This window comes from Poecilia latipinna, unplaced genomic scaffold, assembly GCF_001443285.1.
Source record: "Poecilia latipinna isolate Pla-1442-1.1 unplaced genomic scaffold, P_latipinna-1.0 Scaffold2987, whole genome shotgun sequence".
Classification (NCBI taxonomy): domain Eukaryota; kingdom Metazoa; phylum Chordata; class Actinopteri; order Cyprinodontiformes; family Poeciliidae; genus Poecilia; species Poecilia latipinna.
This window is the reverse complement of record NW_015115603.1, coordinates 1-17,501: the sequence shown is the minus strand read 5'-3', so window position 1 is coordinate 17,501 and position 17,501 is coordinate 1. Positions and strand designations below refer to the sequence as shown.

At 38.4% G+C, this 17,501-nt stretch overlaps 1 protein-coding gene across 2 annotated transcripts in view; it reads left to right on the top strand.

The window, feature by feature from the left end:
* The window catches only part of LOC106939798 (mitochondrial peptide methionine sulfoxide reductase-like), a 43,213-nt gene extending 38,724 nt beyond the window's left edge, over nucleotides 1-4,489 (top strand). For both annotated transcript variants that reach the window (XM_015022339.1, XM_015022341.1), the window contains exon 6: nucleotides 3,075-4,489. In XM_015022339.1, coding sequence (XP_014877825.1) covers nucleotides 3,075-3,248 — 174 coding nt within the window. In that variant the 3' untranslated portion in view covers nucleotides 3,249-4,489. The remainder of the gene's footprint in view (nucleotides 1-3,074) is intronic.
* Nucleotides 4,490-17,501: the final 13,012 nt, after the last annotated feature.

The following is a 17,501-nucleotide window of genomic DNA, read 5'->3' as shown; positions in this document are numbered from 1 at the left end:
GTTAACGGGCCAGTTCATTGGGTGATTTATTTATCGGTACACTGCGGCTTGTGGCCATGGGATCATTGTGATTGGTTGGTCAGCAAACAGGAACGGCACCACCAGACAAGCTGAGGGTCAGTAGTAAAGCAAGGCTGATCCTTCCATGTCACGCTGCACTGATCCACTAATTCAGGCTAAAGGAGCCACAACCAAGCAGTCATCATGTCTGAGAACAAAGGAAAACCCTTCAGTTTTCCTACGTTTTTGTGTTACTGTGGCCATTTTGTCAAATTTTCTGAAACTTAACTTTGGATTTTCATCAGCTTTAAGCCATTATAATCAAAATTGGCTCAAACAAATGCTTGGATGCATTACACTGTTTGTGTAAATTATAAATGAACATTTTCAATGATAATCTAATTTGTTAAAATGCAGCTATAAGCAGTCAAAGTCATTATTCGGATTCAAATTTGTGTTTTTCAATGAGAAGACATAATTGAGGTCAATGTTTTCCTCAGACGAGTTCAACAATGTTTCCTTTTCGTCCGTTAGGTTTTCTTGACCCGTTTCTGATGGTTATCTCACTGAAAGGTCTCACGCTGCCCACGGCTCCATTTTCAGAAAGCTGTCTGACCTTTTCCTCTATAATCTCATCTTAATCCTCTTCAAATAAAAATTTCCTTTTACTCTTAGATGAATCGGATCGCGAGGCTGTAATGAATCTTTAAATAGAGCTCCTTTCATTAAAGTTTAACATCCTCAGCATTGTCAGGAGAACAGAGCACAGCCGTTGTTGAACTCTTTTTACTTACAAATCTCTTGCAGAAACATGCATTCTTTCTTTATCTTCTGGCATGCTGTTCAAAGCAGCATGAACATGTACTACACACTTCTCACAAGTAAGCTCTTCATTTGAAACATTTGTCTGATTTGGCAGCATTTAAAGCTTAAAGTTGCAGTCTTTATACAGCAACGTTTAACAACCTTAAAGCTACAACTTTGATCTTTAAGCATGTCGTGACAGTATTTAAGAGACGATCTGTGAAAAGCTCCATCTCCACCTCATCATCCTTCCTGGGCTGTTGAAAGAAATGCACCGCTCCCAACCAAAAACAACCAATCAGAGCCAGGAGGCGGGTCTTAGCGCTGTCAATCAACACTGTAAATGTTCTGATGGCGGGTAAACAACTGTTTATCTGCCAGTTAAACTTAGCATTCACAACGGGGAGAAGCTGTAGCGAATCATGGGGGAGGACACTGAGGGCGTGAATGGCATGATTGACAGCACTAAGACCCGCCTCCTGGCTCTGATTGGTTGTTGTTAGCACTGGCAGAAGCCAGAGAAACTCAGTTTTTCACTGATTATCTGTTTCATACCAATCTGTTACAACATAGTGACAGTTTCAACAAACATGCAAACAAATATATTTGTATATATAAGTAACACACTGTCACTTTAAAATAAATTCCCATAGAAGGCATGCTTTCCTCAAATAATTTAAGTTTTGTTTGTCAGCCAACATTGCAAACATGTCAAATACAAACTTTTGTCTCCTTATGAGGAGCAAAGTCTATGAATCCTGCAGAAAGCGGATGCAGGCTGATGAGAACAAGTTGAGCCCGTATCGAACACGCTCTGCTTCTTTCTCTTGATGCCTGCTGAACTTGGCGTACTCCCCCACAAAGCAAAACAAACCTCCAGAGTGCTGCAAACTGTTCTGACGCGGAGAGACCTACTTGTTGCCCACAAACAGTCTCGGTGCTCCTCCAGCTTGTTTCGTCAGCTCCAGCTGCAGCGATCTATAGAGGACTGAACGCTTGTATTATTAGATGGAGAAAACCACTCAGCGCAGCAGGTATAGCTTTGATATAGCTGTTAGAGGCTCAGTGTGTGGAAGAAAGCGATGTTTTTGAGCGTTTGAAGGTTTCTCTCGTCATGTTTAGAAAAAGGTAAGTGTGAAAATGTCCTGAGGAGTTCTCAAAGCGAGCGGATACTCTTTGATGCTTTGTCCTACAGAGAGCTGCAGAAGGCTTGCTGCACTATAAGAAGAAGCTGATATTCCTTTCTAGTGTCACTTTGCAGTCGGACTGAGGAGCGTAAAATGAAAATGTTGAAAATTCACAGCTGTGAGGGAAAATTCAACACATAAATAAAATCCTTTGTATGCTACTACAATTCCTTAAAATAATAAACAGATTTATCAATACTTAAATGTTTAAATGAATACATATAAACATATTTATTTATTTATTTAATTTAAAACGATATTAATAAGCATGATTTTTTTTATTTAAGTAAAATTCTTTGAGATAGATTTATTTAACTGTCTCGTTTTCCTTGTGGAATAATTAAATACTGAAATAATGTAGTATGATTTTAACATCTAATTCAATCAAAATTTAATTATAATTTTGGTGTACATGCAATTTTATTTATTGTGTATGTTTTTTATTACATATACAAATATGTATGTAAAAATGACATACTAACTGGATTATGGAACTTTTTGGCCCAGAGTAAAACACAACTGAATGCAACAATTTTTAAAAAGTTTTTCAACATTAAAGATTTAGGTTAAATACAAATCATTTAGATAAATGTATAGTGAAATAATTCATATTCAAATAATTAGAACCATTTTGTTTTAGAGGTATTATGTTTGATTTTATAGTTGTAGTGACAGTCAAAGTGACAATTTGAATTATTTTTTGGTGGACAGGAGCAAAGAAATTAAAAAAAATAATTAATTAAAAATAAATAACTACACAATTATGTAAGAATAATTGTGATTACTTATGTATTATATGAATTCAACAGATAAATAAAAATGTTACGGATTTAAAAATTATGCAGTGTATTAAATTATTTTTAGTTTGATCTTTTTTATGAGGCTTTTGTCTCTAAATGTCAGTATCAGCATACTTCAGATTAAAGGATGCATTAAGTGTCATTTTGGGGGAAAAAAGGAATCCTGAATGTTTGGGAGGAAACCTCTGGGAATGCTCTGCTGCAGATGAAGACATTTCAGCACTGATGGTTTCATTTGACTTTTTCTGCTGCTTGGATTTACGCTTCCATGTTTTGTCTCTAGGAACTGGATAAGAAAGGCTACGGTCCAATCACCACTGAGATCCTGGAGGAACAGGAGTTTTTCTACGCAGAGGACTACCACCAGCAGTACCTGAAGAAGGTCCCCAAAGGATACTGTGGCCTTAAAGGGACCGGGGTTTCCTGTCCCATCGGAGGCAGCAAGGAGGAGCTGTAAGGCGTGTGTGGAGGCGATTGTATGACCAAACAGGAATTTTGTTCAGCAAAAAGCAATAAAATGAAGCAACATCCTTAAAATATGCTAAAATATATATATCAAAAACATTTAAAATTTGTGAAAATATCACAGTTTAAAGCAGTAGACTGAAAATAAAACAATGGAATAAAGTAAAGAAACCGAAATACGGAAGAAAAGTGGAGCTTTGATAAGAAGGAAATGGAATTAGTGACAGATTTAACATGTATGTAGCAACAGAACCTAAAGATGTGAAATGCAACAGAGAAGTTGAAACGGAAATAACAGTCAATGCATATTTACTCTTTATTATCTTTTGCATTTTCAGTCTGAAATTTACGACAAACTGGAAAATACTTACATGATTCCAGTTAGCAGTGGGCGACATGACAAGAACACTCCATGAACCTTTTCAGTTTGTTTTCTACGTCAAAGTCAGAATCACCATTTTATCACCATTTCCTAAAAAAGCTCAGAAAGAAAAACACAACGGACAGAAAACATCTTCAGATTAACAGATTAATATTAGTTGGCACAATTTTTCCAACTTGTGGGGGGAAAAAAGACTTCTAGTCAACAAAAGTGAGCACCCTCTGATAAAATGTCAGGTTTCTGTGGTGTAAAAAATGACACCATGGTGAGTCATTTAAAAAATTTCCACCCATCTGATTTTTATCCTGCACAACACCCAGGGTTCTCTGGTGTTAACTCTCCCTCCGAACGTTTCCTTCAGCTCAGAACTATACTTTACTTTTTTAAATAAACAGTAACGCCTCTCAGGTAACACACTCTTGCTACATTACAGCTAATTTGTGAAGCTAAAGAAAAACTGATAAATCAGAGCAAGAGCATAGAACAGATGATCACGCCATCTCTCTGCTGTGTTTTGACCCAAGATCTTCATGTCGCCCACTTTTAATTCCAGTATATCTACATTTAACCACTGGATGGTTGTTGCATGATAGAAACTCATCGGCCACTTTATTAGCTCCACTGTCCCACTCCCAGGTTTCACTGTGATGTGATTGGTTGAGTCACTGTTAGTTTTTCCAGGTAATCTAACAGGCGTACCTAATAAAATGGCCAATGAGTGCACATAAAAGGTGTTTTTTATATAATTTTATGTTATCCACATGTATTGGAACTATTAATAAGCCTGAAATTACATATTTAGAATTTCAGCTAAAGTGTGGAGATGTGTTGCAAAAGTCACATTTATAACATGAAAGTGCTTCTTTATCTTTTGCAAAAATAAAAAAAAAAACATTCAAGATGAATCAGTAAACTAAAGTAAAACAGAGACCTGATGTTATTTTAGAGAATAAGTCAAAATGTTTGGACTGCAGCTGCACTCAATGTCCACACGGTGGCGGTATTTCTTAAACATGATCGACTTTCACTTGCTTTTTTCATGTTAAAAATCATTATCAAAACTTTTCTTATGTAAATTTTCTAAACTAAAACAATATAGAAAACAAACATAAAGGTGCTTTGAGTCAGATGTCGTACAATAACTGTGAAACAATTGCTAAATATAAATTGATTGCTTTATTGCTTTATATCCAGTTTTCTATTGCTATTGTCATTTATAACATTTCATATAAATTTTAATTAAAGGACTTTTCTTATCTCATTTAAGAAACAATAAACTGAATCTCCTCCATATTTTTGATTGTTGTGTGGATGATTTTTTTTTCTATGTATCAATATTTGTTTATGCACACACCTGCCCACTATTTTATGCTATATTTATAAACTATTTTGTCCCGTCTGAGAAGGGACGTGCCACAGCAGCGAGGGAACATCTGTGACTCAGACACGCGTTTAGAGAGGACTCATTTTGGAAAGCAGAATGAGAAACTCTGAGCCTCTGTGCTCTTTGTCTGGTTCGGTTTTTGCTGAACCCCTCACCCCACTTCTTGCAAAACCACAATTAGAATTAAAAGAAAAACAACTTACAGCTGAACATCTTAAAAATACAATCATTCAGAAAAGAAACAAGAAATCCCCGGAAACCGTTCTGCACGCCGTGTTTTTAAAATTAAACACACGGCTGTGAAAGTGTAGTTAAAAATGAAAATCACACTCATGGTTAGAATCCAAAATACAGAGATGATATCTAGAAAAAGCTTTCTGGTCGACCGCAGTAGTGTGATTCACCCCGCTCTTGTTTTTCCCCCTCCCTCTCCGCTATCTCTTTCTCTGTCTGTGTGTATGTGTCACATCCTGACACCTGTGTGTAGGTGTGGACCAGGGCACAGGTGCAGGTGCAACCTCCCCGGGCCTATTTTAGTATTGGGGCAGATATTTTTGCATGTGTCTGCATGCAGGAGTCGTGCGTGCGTGCGTGTGTGTGTCGAGGCATGTGGAGCTGCGGCTTGCTTGATCGAACTGCTCAGAGTGGTGTGGTTTGGCCAACAAGCTGTTTTCCAGAGCCTGCTTATACTTTGCATGTCAGTTTGATTTTTTCATTTTTAACAGTAGATAACCTTTTAATAAAACGAGCTTGTTGAGTTCCTCAGGTTTCGACGAGCTCTAATCGCAGGCTGGGATCAGTGATCAGCTTCTCCGCCACCTGCACCAGTGGCCTCAGCGAGCTGCTGCTGATTTCTGCCACACACACACACACACACACACTAGGTTCAGAATGAGTCGAGATGTGCTGCGAAAATTTCATGCAAAAATGAGTCACATTTAGAAATAGCTGCAGGAGTGTGTGGTGTCTTTGTGATAGGTTAAAAAGGGGCATGGAAATGCATGGTACTGTCATATAGGCATCCACACAAACACAGTGGGGCGAGGCAGGACAGGAACCAGGCTGTGTGCCCATCAGACAGAGCCTATTGTCTGCAGATGGGCTTATAACGGCCCCACAGCTGGCCACAAACTGCGTCTCGCTGAAACGTTTTAAGAATACACATCTCTTAGTTAATCGGTTCAATAAAAACCCTCCTAATGAAGGATTGAGCAGGTTTGTGAAAACAGGTGGCGCTGTGAAACAGTGGGCTGAGACGTGGAGATAAACGTGTCGGTTGTTTATCGGAGGTTCTCTGCACTTTTACCCACACATACACACGCATTCACGTAAACACACGTCTCCAGCAGCAGCAGCAGCAGCAGCAGCTCCGAACGCCGTCCTGTACCGCCGCCTAATGCAAAAGGGGAGCGCCCACGCAAAACGAGCAAAAAGACACCAAAAAGACACCTTGCACAGCCGTGCACCCACGCAAAATGTCTTGCACTGATACGCTCTCTATTGTGTCCTCCTTTTCGCAGCTTTCTATTTAACTTCCCTTTGACGACATCAATAGATCTTAACTTATTTTTGTGCAGTATTTATACACATGATTGAAAGTTGCTTTGTTTTTTTGGCATTTCCTCTTCATGTGCTTTGCAGTAATATAATTTGTTTCTTCAGACATCAGCACGGCGTTGTTTGGTAGGATGTATAAATAGAACAATAGCTTGGAGTTGTGCTGTCCTACCAGCTGGAGAATGGCTGTGCCGTCTTGTTCTGCTCCTCACTTAATTGCTTCATCCAAATTGTAGAGCTCCAGCAGGCATGCTTTAGATATGTCTGTTTTCTACTTTTTTTTTTTTTAATTGCTTGTACATTTATCTCCTGATGATATGAGCAGCTATGTGCAGGGTTTTTCAGATGCCAGATGTGTTCGCATCCCCTCCCATGCTCTCCCTTCCCCTCCCTCTGGTTCCTGCAGGGGCACACGGTCTCAATCAGAGCGTCGGGGCTCCAGGAACCAGAGCACAGCGGCGTCTCTGTGCTGCCCAGAGAAGTGCAGCCTTGTCTGGGTTCCTGCATCTGCGGCTTGGGGGCAAGCTGGGGAGAGAGGGCAAATCCTGGTGGCCCCTGCAAGCTGGTTAAACTCCAGGTCTGATCTGTGGGTGACGATTCAACGCCGAGGGAGAAGAAGGAAATAAGCGCAGCTACTGTGCATGTAGTTATGAGTAAGTTAATAAAAAGATTATCTAAAACAGGTTTGTGTGGCGCGGCGAGCTCACACATGTTCACACACACACAATGGTTTTTTAATTCCACTGAGGAAATGTGACAGAGTTTGTTCTCTGCCCCTCTGGGATTGGAGCCGTGTTTCGGGTGGAGGGCAGCACGTGCTGCAGGGCCCAGTTGACTACTAACTGGCCCACAGGCTTTCTGGCTGACGGCCCACTCCGTGACATGCTGCACCTGTCAGCCTGTGTGTTGTCAGCCATGCTAGCTAGCTCAAGCTACCACCGCATGACACACAGGAAACCCAGAAATAACTGCTGAGTGTCTTCAGTGCAGTTACTGTGCACTGGGGGCGTGCTGCTGACAGAAAGTGGCTGAAAGAGGCTTTAAAGGAACAGGAATACCGGCTGAAACGGCGCGGAGCATTAGCGTTTGGGAGCAGGAAGAGAAAACTGGAAGGGAAAGTGAAACACAGATATGCTCAGCCTCTCTTGCACCTGTGCATGTAGATTTGTCTGGCCTTGATTCAAACCGGGGGATGAAACATTCATATGGTGCGCAAATTTGCCAACATATGCAGCATCCATTTATCATTTTGATAACTGGCTTCAAAGACCATCTCAACCATTGACATTTTACAACCGAGACTCTGATGCAACAGTCAAATTTCCAAAACATCTTCCTCCCCATGTTCATCTTGAATCTTTATCTGCTCTGTCCATCTGCCTCTTTGAGTCATCTCAGCCTCACCTCACACAGCTGTGCAAGTGAAGGAAAGTTTTAACGTTGCCAGCGAGCGCCGCGATTAGAGCTCGACACAGGAAAATGTTGTGCAATATTCAGGCTTTCAAGTGGTGATGTGCTGATGTTTCACCATTACGTGGAAAGGAGGACAAAAACAGGACAGACGCACACACACTCACACACACGTACGCATGTTGTGTTTGCATTGCAACATGCACTAACTGTTTTCTGTGTGCATGCCAAAGCCTGCTAATTTCTGCCAACGGTGCAGATTGAATCTCAAGTTGAGCCAACATGAGATGGTGGTGTGATACTGTCTGTTTCTCGCTGTGTAGGAGAGGAGCAGATTTTTTTTTTTTTGAAACAAGGAAAAGAATAATTAAACGTCAAAGAAATGAGAAGATGGAGGGAGTGAAAGAGAGAAAGGGAGGAGAGCTGGTGCTCGCTGCACCAGGAGGAAGCTGGGTCTGATGCCTCTCCATGCAGCTGTTCCCAAACACCCACACTCTTCCTGTTGGAGTGTGTGTATCTGAGCAAGAGCTAAAAAAATACTATTTTGTCTGTAGTTTTGGTGTTTTACTTCCATATATGGAAAGACAAACTCATGTTGTTCAGCTTTGGGTGTCTTTTTTTGTAAGTAGCCTCATGTTTATTGTTTTAAAGTTGGAAGAGAAGCATGAGAAAAGTCAGCTTCATTAAAATGTCGAATTTATGTCTGATTCAGATAAACAAAGATAATAAAAAGCTAATAAAAGGTGATTTCAGTCGGTGGAACAAAACGTGAAGTATCCACCAGAAAACGCGGCTTTCTCCGGCCCCCACTGAGGTCTTATGTTTCATCAAACAAAAGCTGGCCTCAAAAAACATCCGCTGGTGGAAAATTTGGCCTGTCGCTCAGTGAATGGAAAGGTTTGAGGTGAGAGTGTGGTCACACTGAGGTGTCAGCAGGGTGTGTGATTGTGTATGCATCAACTGTGTGTGTGTGTGTGTGTGTGTGGCAGTCTTTTTAGGTTTCGTACCCAAAGTAATGCAAAGACGTCTTTCGTGGACCGCATTGCTGCTGCAGCTAACCGATGGGTGTTCTGCATCGTTGCTCACTGACCTCGGAGAGTCACCTCCAGACGGCTCCTTCCAAATCCTTCAGCATGATTTAAATATGATTCAACTTTTACCAGTTTATGGTTTCTGAGCAACATATGAGGATTTGCAGTAAGTGCTATGAGTGTTAATAAGCCATAAATGTATTAACTCTGTTGTAAATTCCAAATGAGCGCTTCTCGAAAAACAAATCATAGCAGCAGCTTGTAAGAGAGTCTTTTGTTTTGACTGAAATAAAGTCAAAGTTTTTAGCTCAGATAAAAATACAAAACAGCTGCCATTTATTCAAACATGTGAACTCGTAGGTTTTGATCAGATTAAAAGTTGAACAGAAACTAACACATAGATGTGAGCTGCTGCTAGTCATGCATCTGTTTAACATGACGCTATTAATGACCATCTACTTCACATTGCAGATGTGTATTAATAAAAGGTGTGATGGGGCTGCTGTGGTCTTCTAAGGTCAACTCAAAATAACTTCATTTGAAACTTAAAGAAATACGAAGCAGATTTGTAGAAATGCTGCTGCAGCTGTAGCCAACTTTATAGACTCAATTTAAAATGATGTTTATTTAATAAACCAGGACCAAGTGGAAGTGTTCTCACAATGTTTCACATTGCATCACATCACAACTGAAACATTCAGCTTATTTCACTAAGTCAGTAGTTTATAGATCTACATTTTACTGGAGTTACATCTCCAAGTGTTTCTACCAGCATGAAACATCTAGAAACTAATATTTCTGTTACAACATTTAAAGCCTCATTTAACAAAGTTTATCCAAATGTTTTTATTTTTACACTTTTGGTTGCGATCGCTCCCCTTTCAGAGTAGAAGAACTTTTTCATGACTTAAAAATAAATGTTCAAAACTTCAAAAGTAATGCTTGTTGAAAAGGTTACAATAATGAAACTTTTTATTTAGTCTTAGAAAAAATGTATTCCATTTTGTAAATGAGCAACTGGTGTTAAAATCATTAATTTGATGTAAAAATAAAACAAAACAATTAGATGTGAATAAATGTTACTAGCACCATCTGTCAAACATACAGTATAATTTTTATTACACTTTCACAGTTAATCAAATTTTGCAAACTTTTGTTTAAGAAAGTAAAGATAAAAGTTCTGTATTGTTAATACTGACTTCAGTATTGCCGAGTCCCGAACACTTGCTGTTTTAACCTCAACTGGAAAAAACCCTAAAACATCAATTTTAACCTTTTTTTTTTTTTTTGAGAAGCTCAGACTCAATATTTCAGGTCCTGAACTTGACTGAGTGCAGACGGTAGAAAATTTAAAATTACAGCTAATCAACAAAAATGCATTTCTCACATATTTATAATAAACATTCAGTGATGCCCAAAATCTTTACTGGATAAATTTGGTTGTTAATTGTACTTTCATATTTCAAATTTTTGACATTTTTGCTGTATTTTTGTTACTTCAGATTAATAACATCACTCAGATTTTCTTCTAAAATCTTTAAACAATTTTCAATGTTATTCCAGCCAACTAATTTAATATATTAACATTTGTGCATCGTGTTCATAAGGTAATAGCATACTCATTAGTGTTTACACATTATTGTTAGAGAATACAATACTCTGTCACTATTTGATTACTTATATTACTTGTCCATAACTAATAATGGTTTATAAAGTTGTCATAACTTCATCAGTAACTGGTTAATTCTTATTTATGAAACATCTATAGTTTGGAGTTTCCATCAATGCTGAACAGAAAGGCTTGATACCATCTGTAGTTGTTTGGGTTAACACAAAAATAAGCAACCTAGTCAAATTTTGTGCTGTTTGCACCAACACAGTCAAAGTTATTCAAATATTTGAAAAAAACACAAAGAAACATCAAGGAGGACAACAAATAAAGAAGAGTGTGTAGAGATGTGGCCACATTTAGATTTGTTATGTATTTTACGTTTCAGATAAATCCTAATGAGAAATTCCCCTTCACTTGCTCTTCGTCTCTTCTACATATTCTGACCTGTCTTGGCCTTGTTCATTGACATTTTCTTTCTGTCACACACTTTTCCCCCTTGTTCTCTCAGGCCTGGTGAGATCAGTACAAGACACAGGAGAGTGTGAGCTGTGGTGAGCCACAGACCAAAATAACTGGTACTTTTTCTTTTTTATAAAACACATGTACATCCACCCACACATAAAGTCACACATGCGTGCCCTGCTTCAGACAGGCACTCACTCTCACAGAAGTTCCTTTTTGCGCGACGATCCCGGGGAGAGACGAGCAGCTGAATGTGCTCTGAAGCTGGACGGAAGTGAAACTGTCCACATGTGAACACCTTGTAGGATGGAAAGTAAAAGCAAAAGTTTCATTAGCACAAGTATTTCTTCATATTCCTTGAGTTTCCCAGAATTTGGCGAGACACCACCCTCCATCTGTCTCACTTTCTCACTTGGTCTTTGTCGCCTTCTCTCGTGACAGATCCTGCAGCCTCCCTGTCAAGCTGGCATAGTGGCATCATTCTAAAACTGGTATTAGGCATTTCCTGCTGCGTCCGTTGGCGGGTGTAAGGGTGTGTGTGTGTGTGTGTGTGTGTGCCTGTGTGTCAGTGCGCTCGTGTGTGTGCGTGTGTGTCGGGGCGGAACGCACCTGGTCCACGCAGCTGTGGGGATCCTAGCAGGGGGGAGACAGAGAAAGAGAGAGAGATAGAGGAAGGAGAGAAAAAAGGAGGGATGGGAGGAAATCAAAAAATGGGGCCCTGTGTGCTGTAGTGGGGACCCACCAAGTTCAAAAAGAACGAAGAGCAGTGGGAGAAACTGGAGGGTTTTAAGGCTGTGGCCGTGATTTTTACACACCGAGCTGAACGACGGAAAAACTAGATCCGATGTTTATATCTGTATCGATCCAGATATTTAAAAAAATTCTTTATCGGGTGTCAATGTGCCCGATCCATAATGGCAGATCTAGTCAGTCTAATTCTATGCTTTATTCTCTGAGAGACATTAAAGATTTATTATTTATTTTGTATTATAATCAGAATTTGCTCTTTCTGAACCATTTGAAAGAAGGTTTGTTGTGTTTTTCCATGTTTGACCAAGCTTCTGAAGCTGCTGGTGTGTTTAAGTGTGCAGTACTGGTGCAGTAATATCAAATACATTTGTATTTCAGTAAAATTTTTCTGTGTTTTAAAAAAATAATCATTTTAAGTCAATCCGTCACTGTTTTTCTGTATCAGCTGATGCTGAATCTCAGTTATCTGTATTGGTTGCAGAAGTTAAAAAAGAAAAAAAAAAAGTGGATCGGTGCATCACTAGTAAAAACTGCCACACTTTTAAGATCTGATCTGGAAATTATCTCTCATTAATCTGATTAAAATTACCTGTTGAAAATAACCTTTAGGCAGGTATAAAACATACTTTTCATTAAGCCTATATTTGTATGTAAACATTTTTTTAATTACTCTGGTTTTATATTTTGATCTTAAATGTCATGTTTTCATTGACAGTAAATGGAAAATCATCATAATTACCAGAAATTAAGGTTTAAAAACATCAGCCTGGGTGCAATTGAGTTATATGATGTGTTTAATGTAGCAAGTAAATTCACTGAAATAATGAAGCTTTCAATATTATAAACATTTGTTGAATATGATGATATATTCAATGTATAACTGAAATAAATGAAATAAAGCTCCACATGATGAATATCCATATGAAATACATGCAACATTTCAAAAGACAATGTTTGTATATTTATATGAAATCCTTTGAAATGTTGCATATCTTTTAAATGGTCAGTAATTAACACAAAGTAAAACATTTACCAGTTGTGTGGACTGTGGAGCTTCTCACAAAAGATTGAAACTCTTATGTGGACTTTCAAAAATCATAGATTTTGTCCTTGTATCAAGTAAAAGCAGTTAAATTAAACTGTCTACATGGATGCAGTTCCTCTGGTCCTCTGCAGAGGGAGCAAGGAATCTGAGGGGGAAACTATGGAGCAGATTTCACCTTGCAGACTGACAGCCGGGACAAACAGGCCAATAATACAGGTGGAAACGGCTAAACAATCCGCATTAAAGGTTCTTTAGCCGGTAAACAAATGTGTTTACTGACCTTTTTAATTTTATTTGAAGAGCACAAAGCTTCTTCAGGATGCAGCAAGAGCACAGATGTGCTCAGGAACACACAGAGATTGTTTCACAGCTGGATGACCAGGGAGTCGTGAGCACTGGAAGGGCCAAATGGCCGGGTCAAAGGTCAAACCACAGAATACTGCAACAGAGGAAAGAGGAGCTCAAGGGTATCAAGATCATGGTACGCAGCAATGCGCGCGCATTCGCTCTTATTGATGTTTTTGTCAACACAACTGCAACTCCTGACCTCTCGATCCAGATGGGCAAAGAATGCAGAGACAACACTCCGCCTGCTTTAGCATGCACAGTGTTTACATTTCCACATTATAGCTTAATGCATTTTTTGGGTGGAATATGATAGTTTGGGATGCATTACTCATAGGTTGTTTGACATTATTGCAAAGAAAATGCAATAATAATAATTTTTGTTTTGTCCCTCTTCGATATTTCAGATCATCAAAGAGTCTGACCACACACACAAGTCAGTTGTCAAATGATGATTTAATGCAAAACCAACCAAACTCTGTATCACACAGAAAGTTTAGCCAAAAAACTGAACTTAAAGTCAATCAAATCAATCAATCTCCTGCCGACCAGATGCCTGTTGGATCGCAGAGTTAGTAAAAATAAATTTATGTTCACTGTTTCAAGCACCTCCAATCAGTGCTGATCAGGCAGAACCATTAAATCTCTTCTTCTGCAGACCTGGGCGAACAAACACTGCAGCCAACAGCCAGATGTCAGAGCCGTGTGTTACCTTTTTATTTTATAATTTTGAAGGAAAAAAAAAAAATTCTATATATATAAATTGAGTTTATTTATTTTATTTAGTTAAAAGCGAGCCACAAAAATTAGATTATTTTTAAGTGGAAACACAAAAATAATTGTTGTTTTTTTATGTGTATCTGCTCATTAATAATCTAAACATAATTTGTTTATATATTTTATGATTTTTATTTTTTTATTTTATGTTTACATTGCCCTAAGCAATTAAAAAAATACCCATATGTGTAGACAGGTCAAATTTGCATTTATTCCAAGGCTTAAACGGCTCTGGGTTTGGATATTCAACACCATTGTTTAAATAATTTTCACTAGCAGATACAGCATCATTCCTTCTGTCACAAAAATGAAATATTTTGTTTCTGAGTTCAGTCATGAGGCCATGCTAGAGCCTGAACTTTTGACCAACGCCCCTGCAGCTACAGGCTGCTTGTTGATGATGCTCAGCAGAGGAAACGACAGGACTTAATCACAAAGAGGTGACCGGACTAATGTGTCACAACCTGAGGTTCTAGTTAGTGCTCTAATTAAAGCAAAGTGGATTTAGTGAGCTATTTCCAGATATCCTGCCCAGCATGACCTTGAGCTAAACATTTCTGTTATCTGTTTATTCACGCCCTTCACCGATAACTTAGGAAATCTATTCTTAGACAGAAGTCAAATTGGATTTTCAAAGATCGTGGTTTAAAGCAAACCATGTCAACCTTCAGGTCTTCAGTCTCCTGTGTTGTTACTATTTGTTAACATTAGTCAAATCAGCCTGTTTCAGCGGTTTTTATTGCAGCAAACTGTGAAAAAGACTTCTGAGATGCGGCAGATAACATCTGTTCTCGTAATCTAACCAGTGACGCCTACAGCAACTCTCATTTTCTGCACTTCCTGGTCAGTTTGTGAGGCGACTTCAAATTACCTGTAAAGTACAGAAGACCTCTTATCAGTGCTTTAGGAAATGCGAACACTCATGCATGGGCAGTGTTGCATGCTGGTGAAGCTGGACTCGGCATGCTGGACCCTGTTGCAGCACTGATCCATTCAGAGAGGGATGGAGGCTGAGGAGGAGGAGGAAGAGCGTGAAACGAGATGTGAGGAAGGTGACGCTGCAGCTGGAGTGATGGATGGACGAGAAAACTCAGAGATGGGATCTTTGCAGGCTTAATGGTGCCTGACCCAATCAATAAAGATCTGGATCAGGCGAAGACAACAACTTCAGTGGTTGTTTTTAAACTAAGAAAAGTCCGAGTCATGGGACAGACTCACTGTTGGTGTTTCTCTGGAAGAAAAAAGTCTTAACAGCTGAAAGGAGCTCAAACCTGCATTTTCTCCATTTGATTTCCCTCATTTTTCTTTACATATGTTAACATGTAGAGCAGCTTACATCAGCTTTTGTTTAAACAGTTCAACAGTTACATATCATTTTTAATACTTTAATATTTCTTTGGTGAATATGCTGCTCACTGAGAAAGAAGAGGTGTACATCCTGGGCCAGGACAGGTTTTGGTTTTCAGTTTTGAAAAAATCAGATTTTTGTGGATTTTTACATATATATGTACACACACATAAACATGTATACATATAAATAAACATAAACATATACAGTGCCCTGCGATAGTATTTGGCCCCCTTGAACTTTTCAACCTTTTGCTGCTTTTCAGGCTTAAAACATAAAGATCTTATTATTTTGTGAAGAATCAACAACAAGTGGGACACAATGTGAGTTGGAAGAAAATTTGTTGGATATTTTAAACTTTAACAAATAAAAAACTGGAAAGTGGGTTTGGGGTTTTCTTGCAACCCAATGATGAGAGAAAAGCTAAACAACAATTTGCTGAGAGTTTTTGGTAGTAATAGTAGTTTTAAATCTAACTGAAGATGAAGGAATTACAACATGATATTTATTTATACATCAGCGCTTTTTTCTATAACATCATTTTGTTTTTATCCAAAGAGAATAATAAAATAACTCCTATTGTATTTATCCATTTATGTGCATCTATGTCCGATGCATTTTATAAACCTATAAAAAATTATTTTCTTCATTTGAACTGTCAGTCAGAATTAATCAAGTGAAATTAGTTGACTGATTTATCATTATACAAAACAGAAACATTGTCAATGTAATTTCTGAACTCTTTATACTAAAGTAAATATTTTTTTGTTATTTTTGTACCAGAGGTTTTCTTTTTGTTTCTTCTCTATTTTATATACAGATCAGGGAAATCTGTTCAAAATGGCTACACTTTCAAACTGAAACTTAATTAATCTGGTCCTGTTTAGTTATGTCTTCTTCATTTTCTTCACTTTACTTTTGAGCATTGCAGCCCAAAGTTTCCCATTTACTTTTATTATATCAGGTTATTTTTTCATCTCAGCTCAGCTTGCTTATGGACAGTAGATTCACAGCAAATGTCACCTCAACTCAAATTCAATTTAATTTGATAAAACCACATTCAACTCATATCCAGAAATATGTGCTCAAATCATATAAAACTCAGGATCAAGACCCATTTATTACAGCAGATGGTAGGTGTTTTGTTTAAGAAGAAAACTGTCACTTTTACAACCAAACTGGTTCTTTGATTTGTCTTTAATTTGTTTGTTTTCACTATCTGAGATAGATCTGACCTCCAACTGTGTTCTACCATTCTTAGATCAGAATCAGAGTGAAAACAGTCACTTAGATTATGATGTTTTCTTTGGAGTCAGGAAGATGTCCACAAACTGTATGTAAAGATTTTAGGATTTTCTTAACCACAGCGTTCAGACCATACCTCCAAACATCTATTTATGGTTTGAAACATTTGTAGAAATTGGACTGACATTAACACATGCCGTCATTGTAATCATGTGACATAAAAGATGTCAAAACTTCATATTACAGCCATGAGATCTTGGATGTCAATGAGTTTTCAAAGAGATTTCATCTCAAACATACATCAACTTTCTTTTAAAGTAACATAAATTAAAAGTTACAAACTGATTAAAGATGTGGAGCGTAACTGAAGCCCAAAACAGCAGCTGAACCTGTAAAAAAAGTGATATATTATTTAGGCATAAGGAAAAGGAGCACGCCTAGGAGCACCCTGTGCCCTCTCTGTCTCCAGCTAGTCTACTCCAACATCTGGAGCTCACATCAGCTCTCTTCAGAGACTGGCACTGCTGGAGTCGAGGATAAGAGAAGCGAAAGAGAAGCAGCACCTTCTAAACAAGAAAAAAAAGAAGAAGAACGGAGCAGTTTGATGTTTTTCATCAGATTGCTGGAGTTTTTTTTAATCCAAAAAGAAACGTAGCTACAAATTAAGCGTGAATTCAACAGCAGGCTGAACAGTAACTGCGTTTGTGTTCATGCAGCTGTGTGTGTGATGTGTTTGCTGTGCTGATGATTTTCCAGTGATCAGCTTCACTGCAGAGCAAAGAGCACATGAAGGCTGGTTAACTTCTGTGGTGAAACACGCAGCATGGCAGGAAACAGAACAACCTGTGATCTCTGCAAAAAATGCTAATGGAAAACCTCGCTCAGATAGACAACACC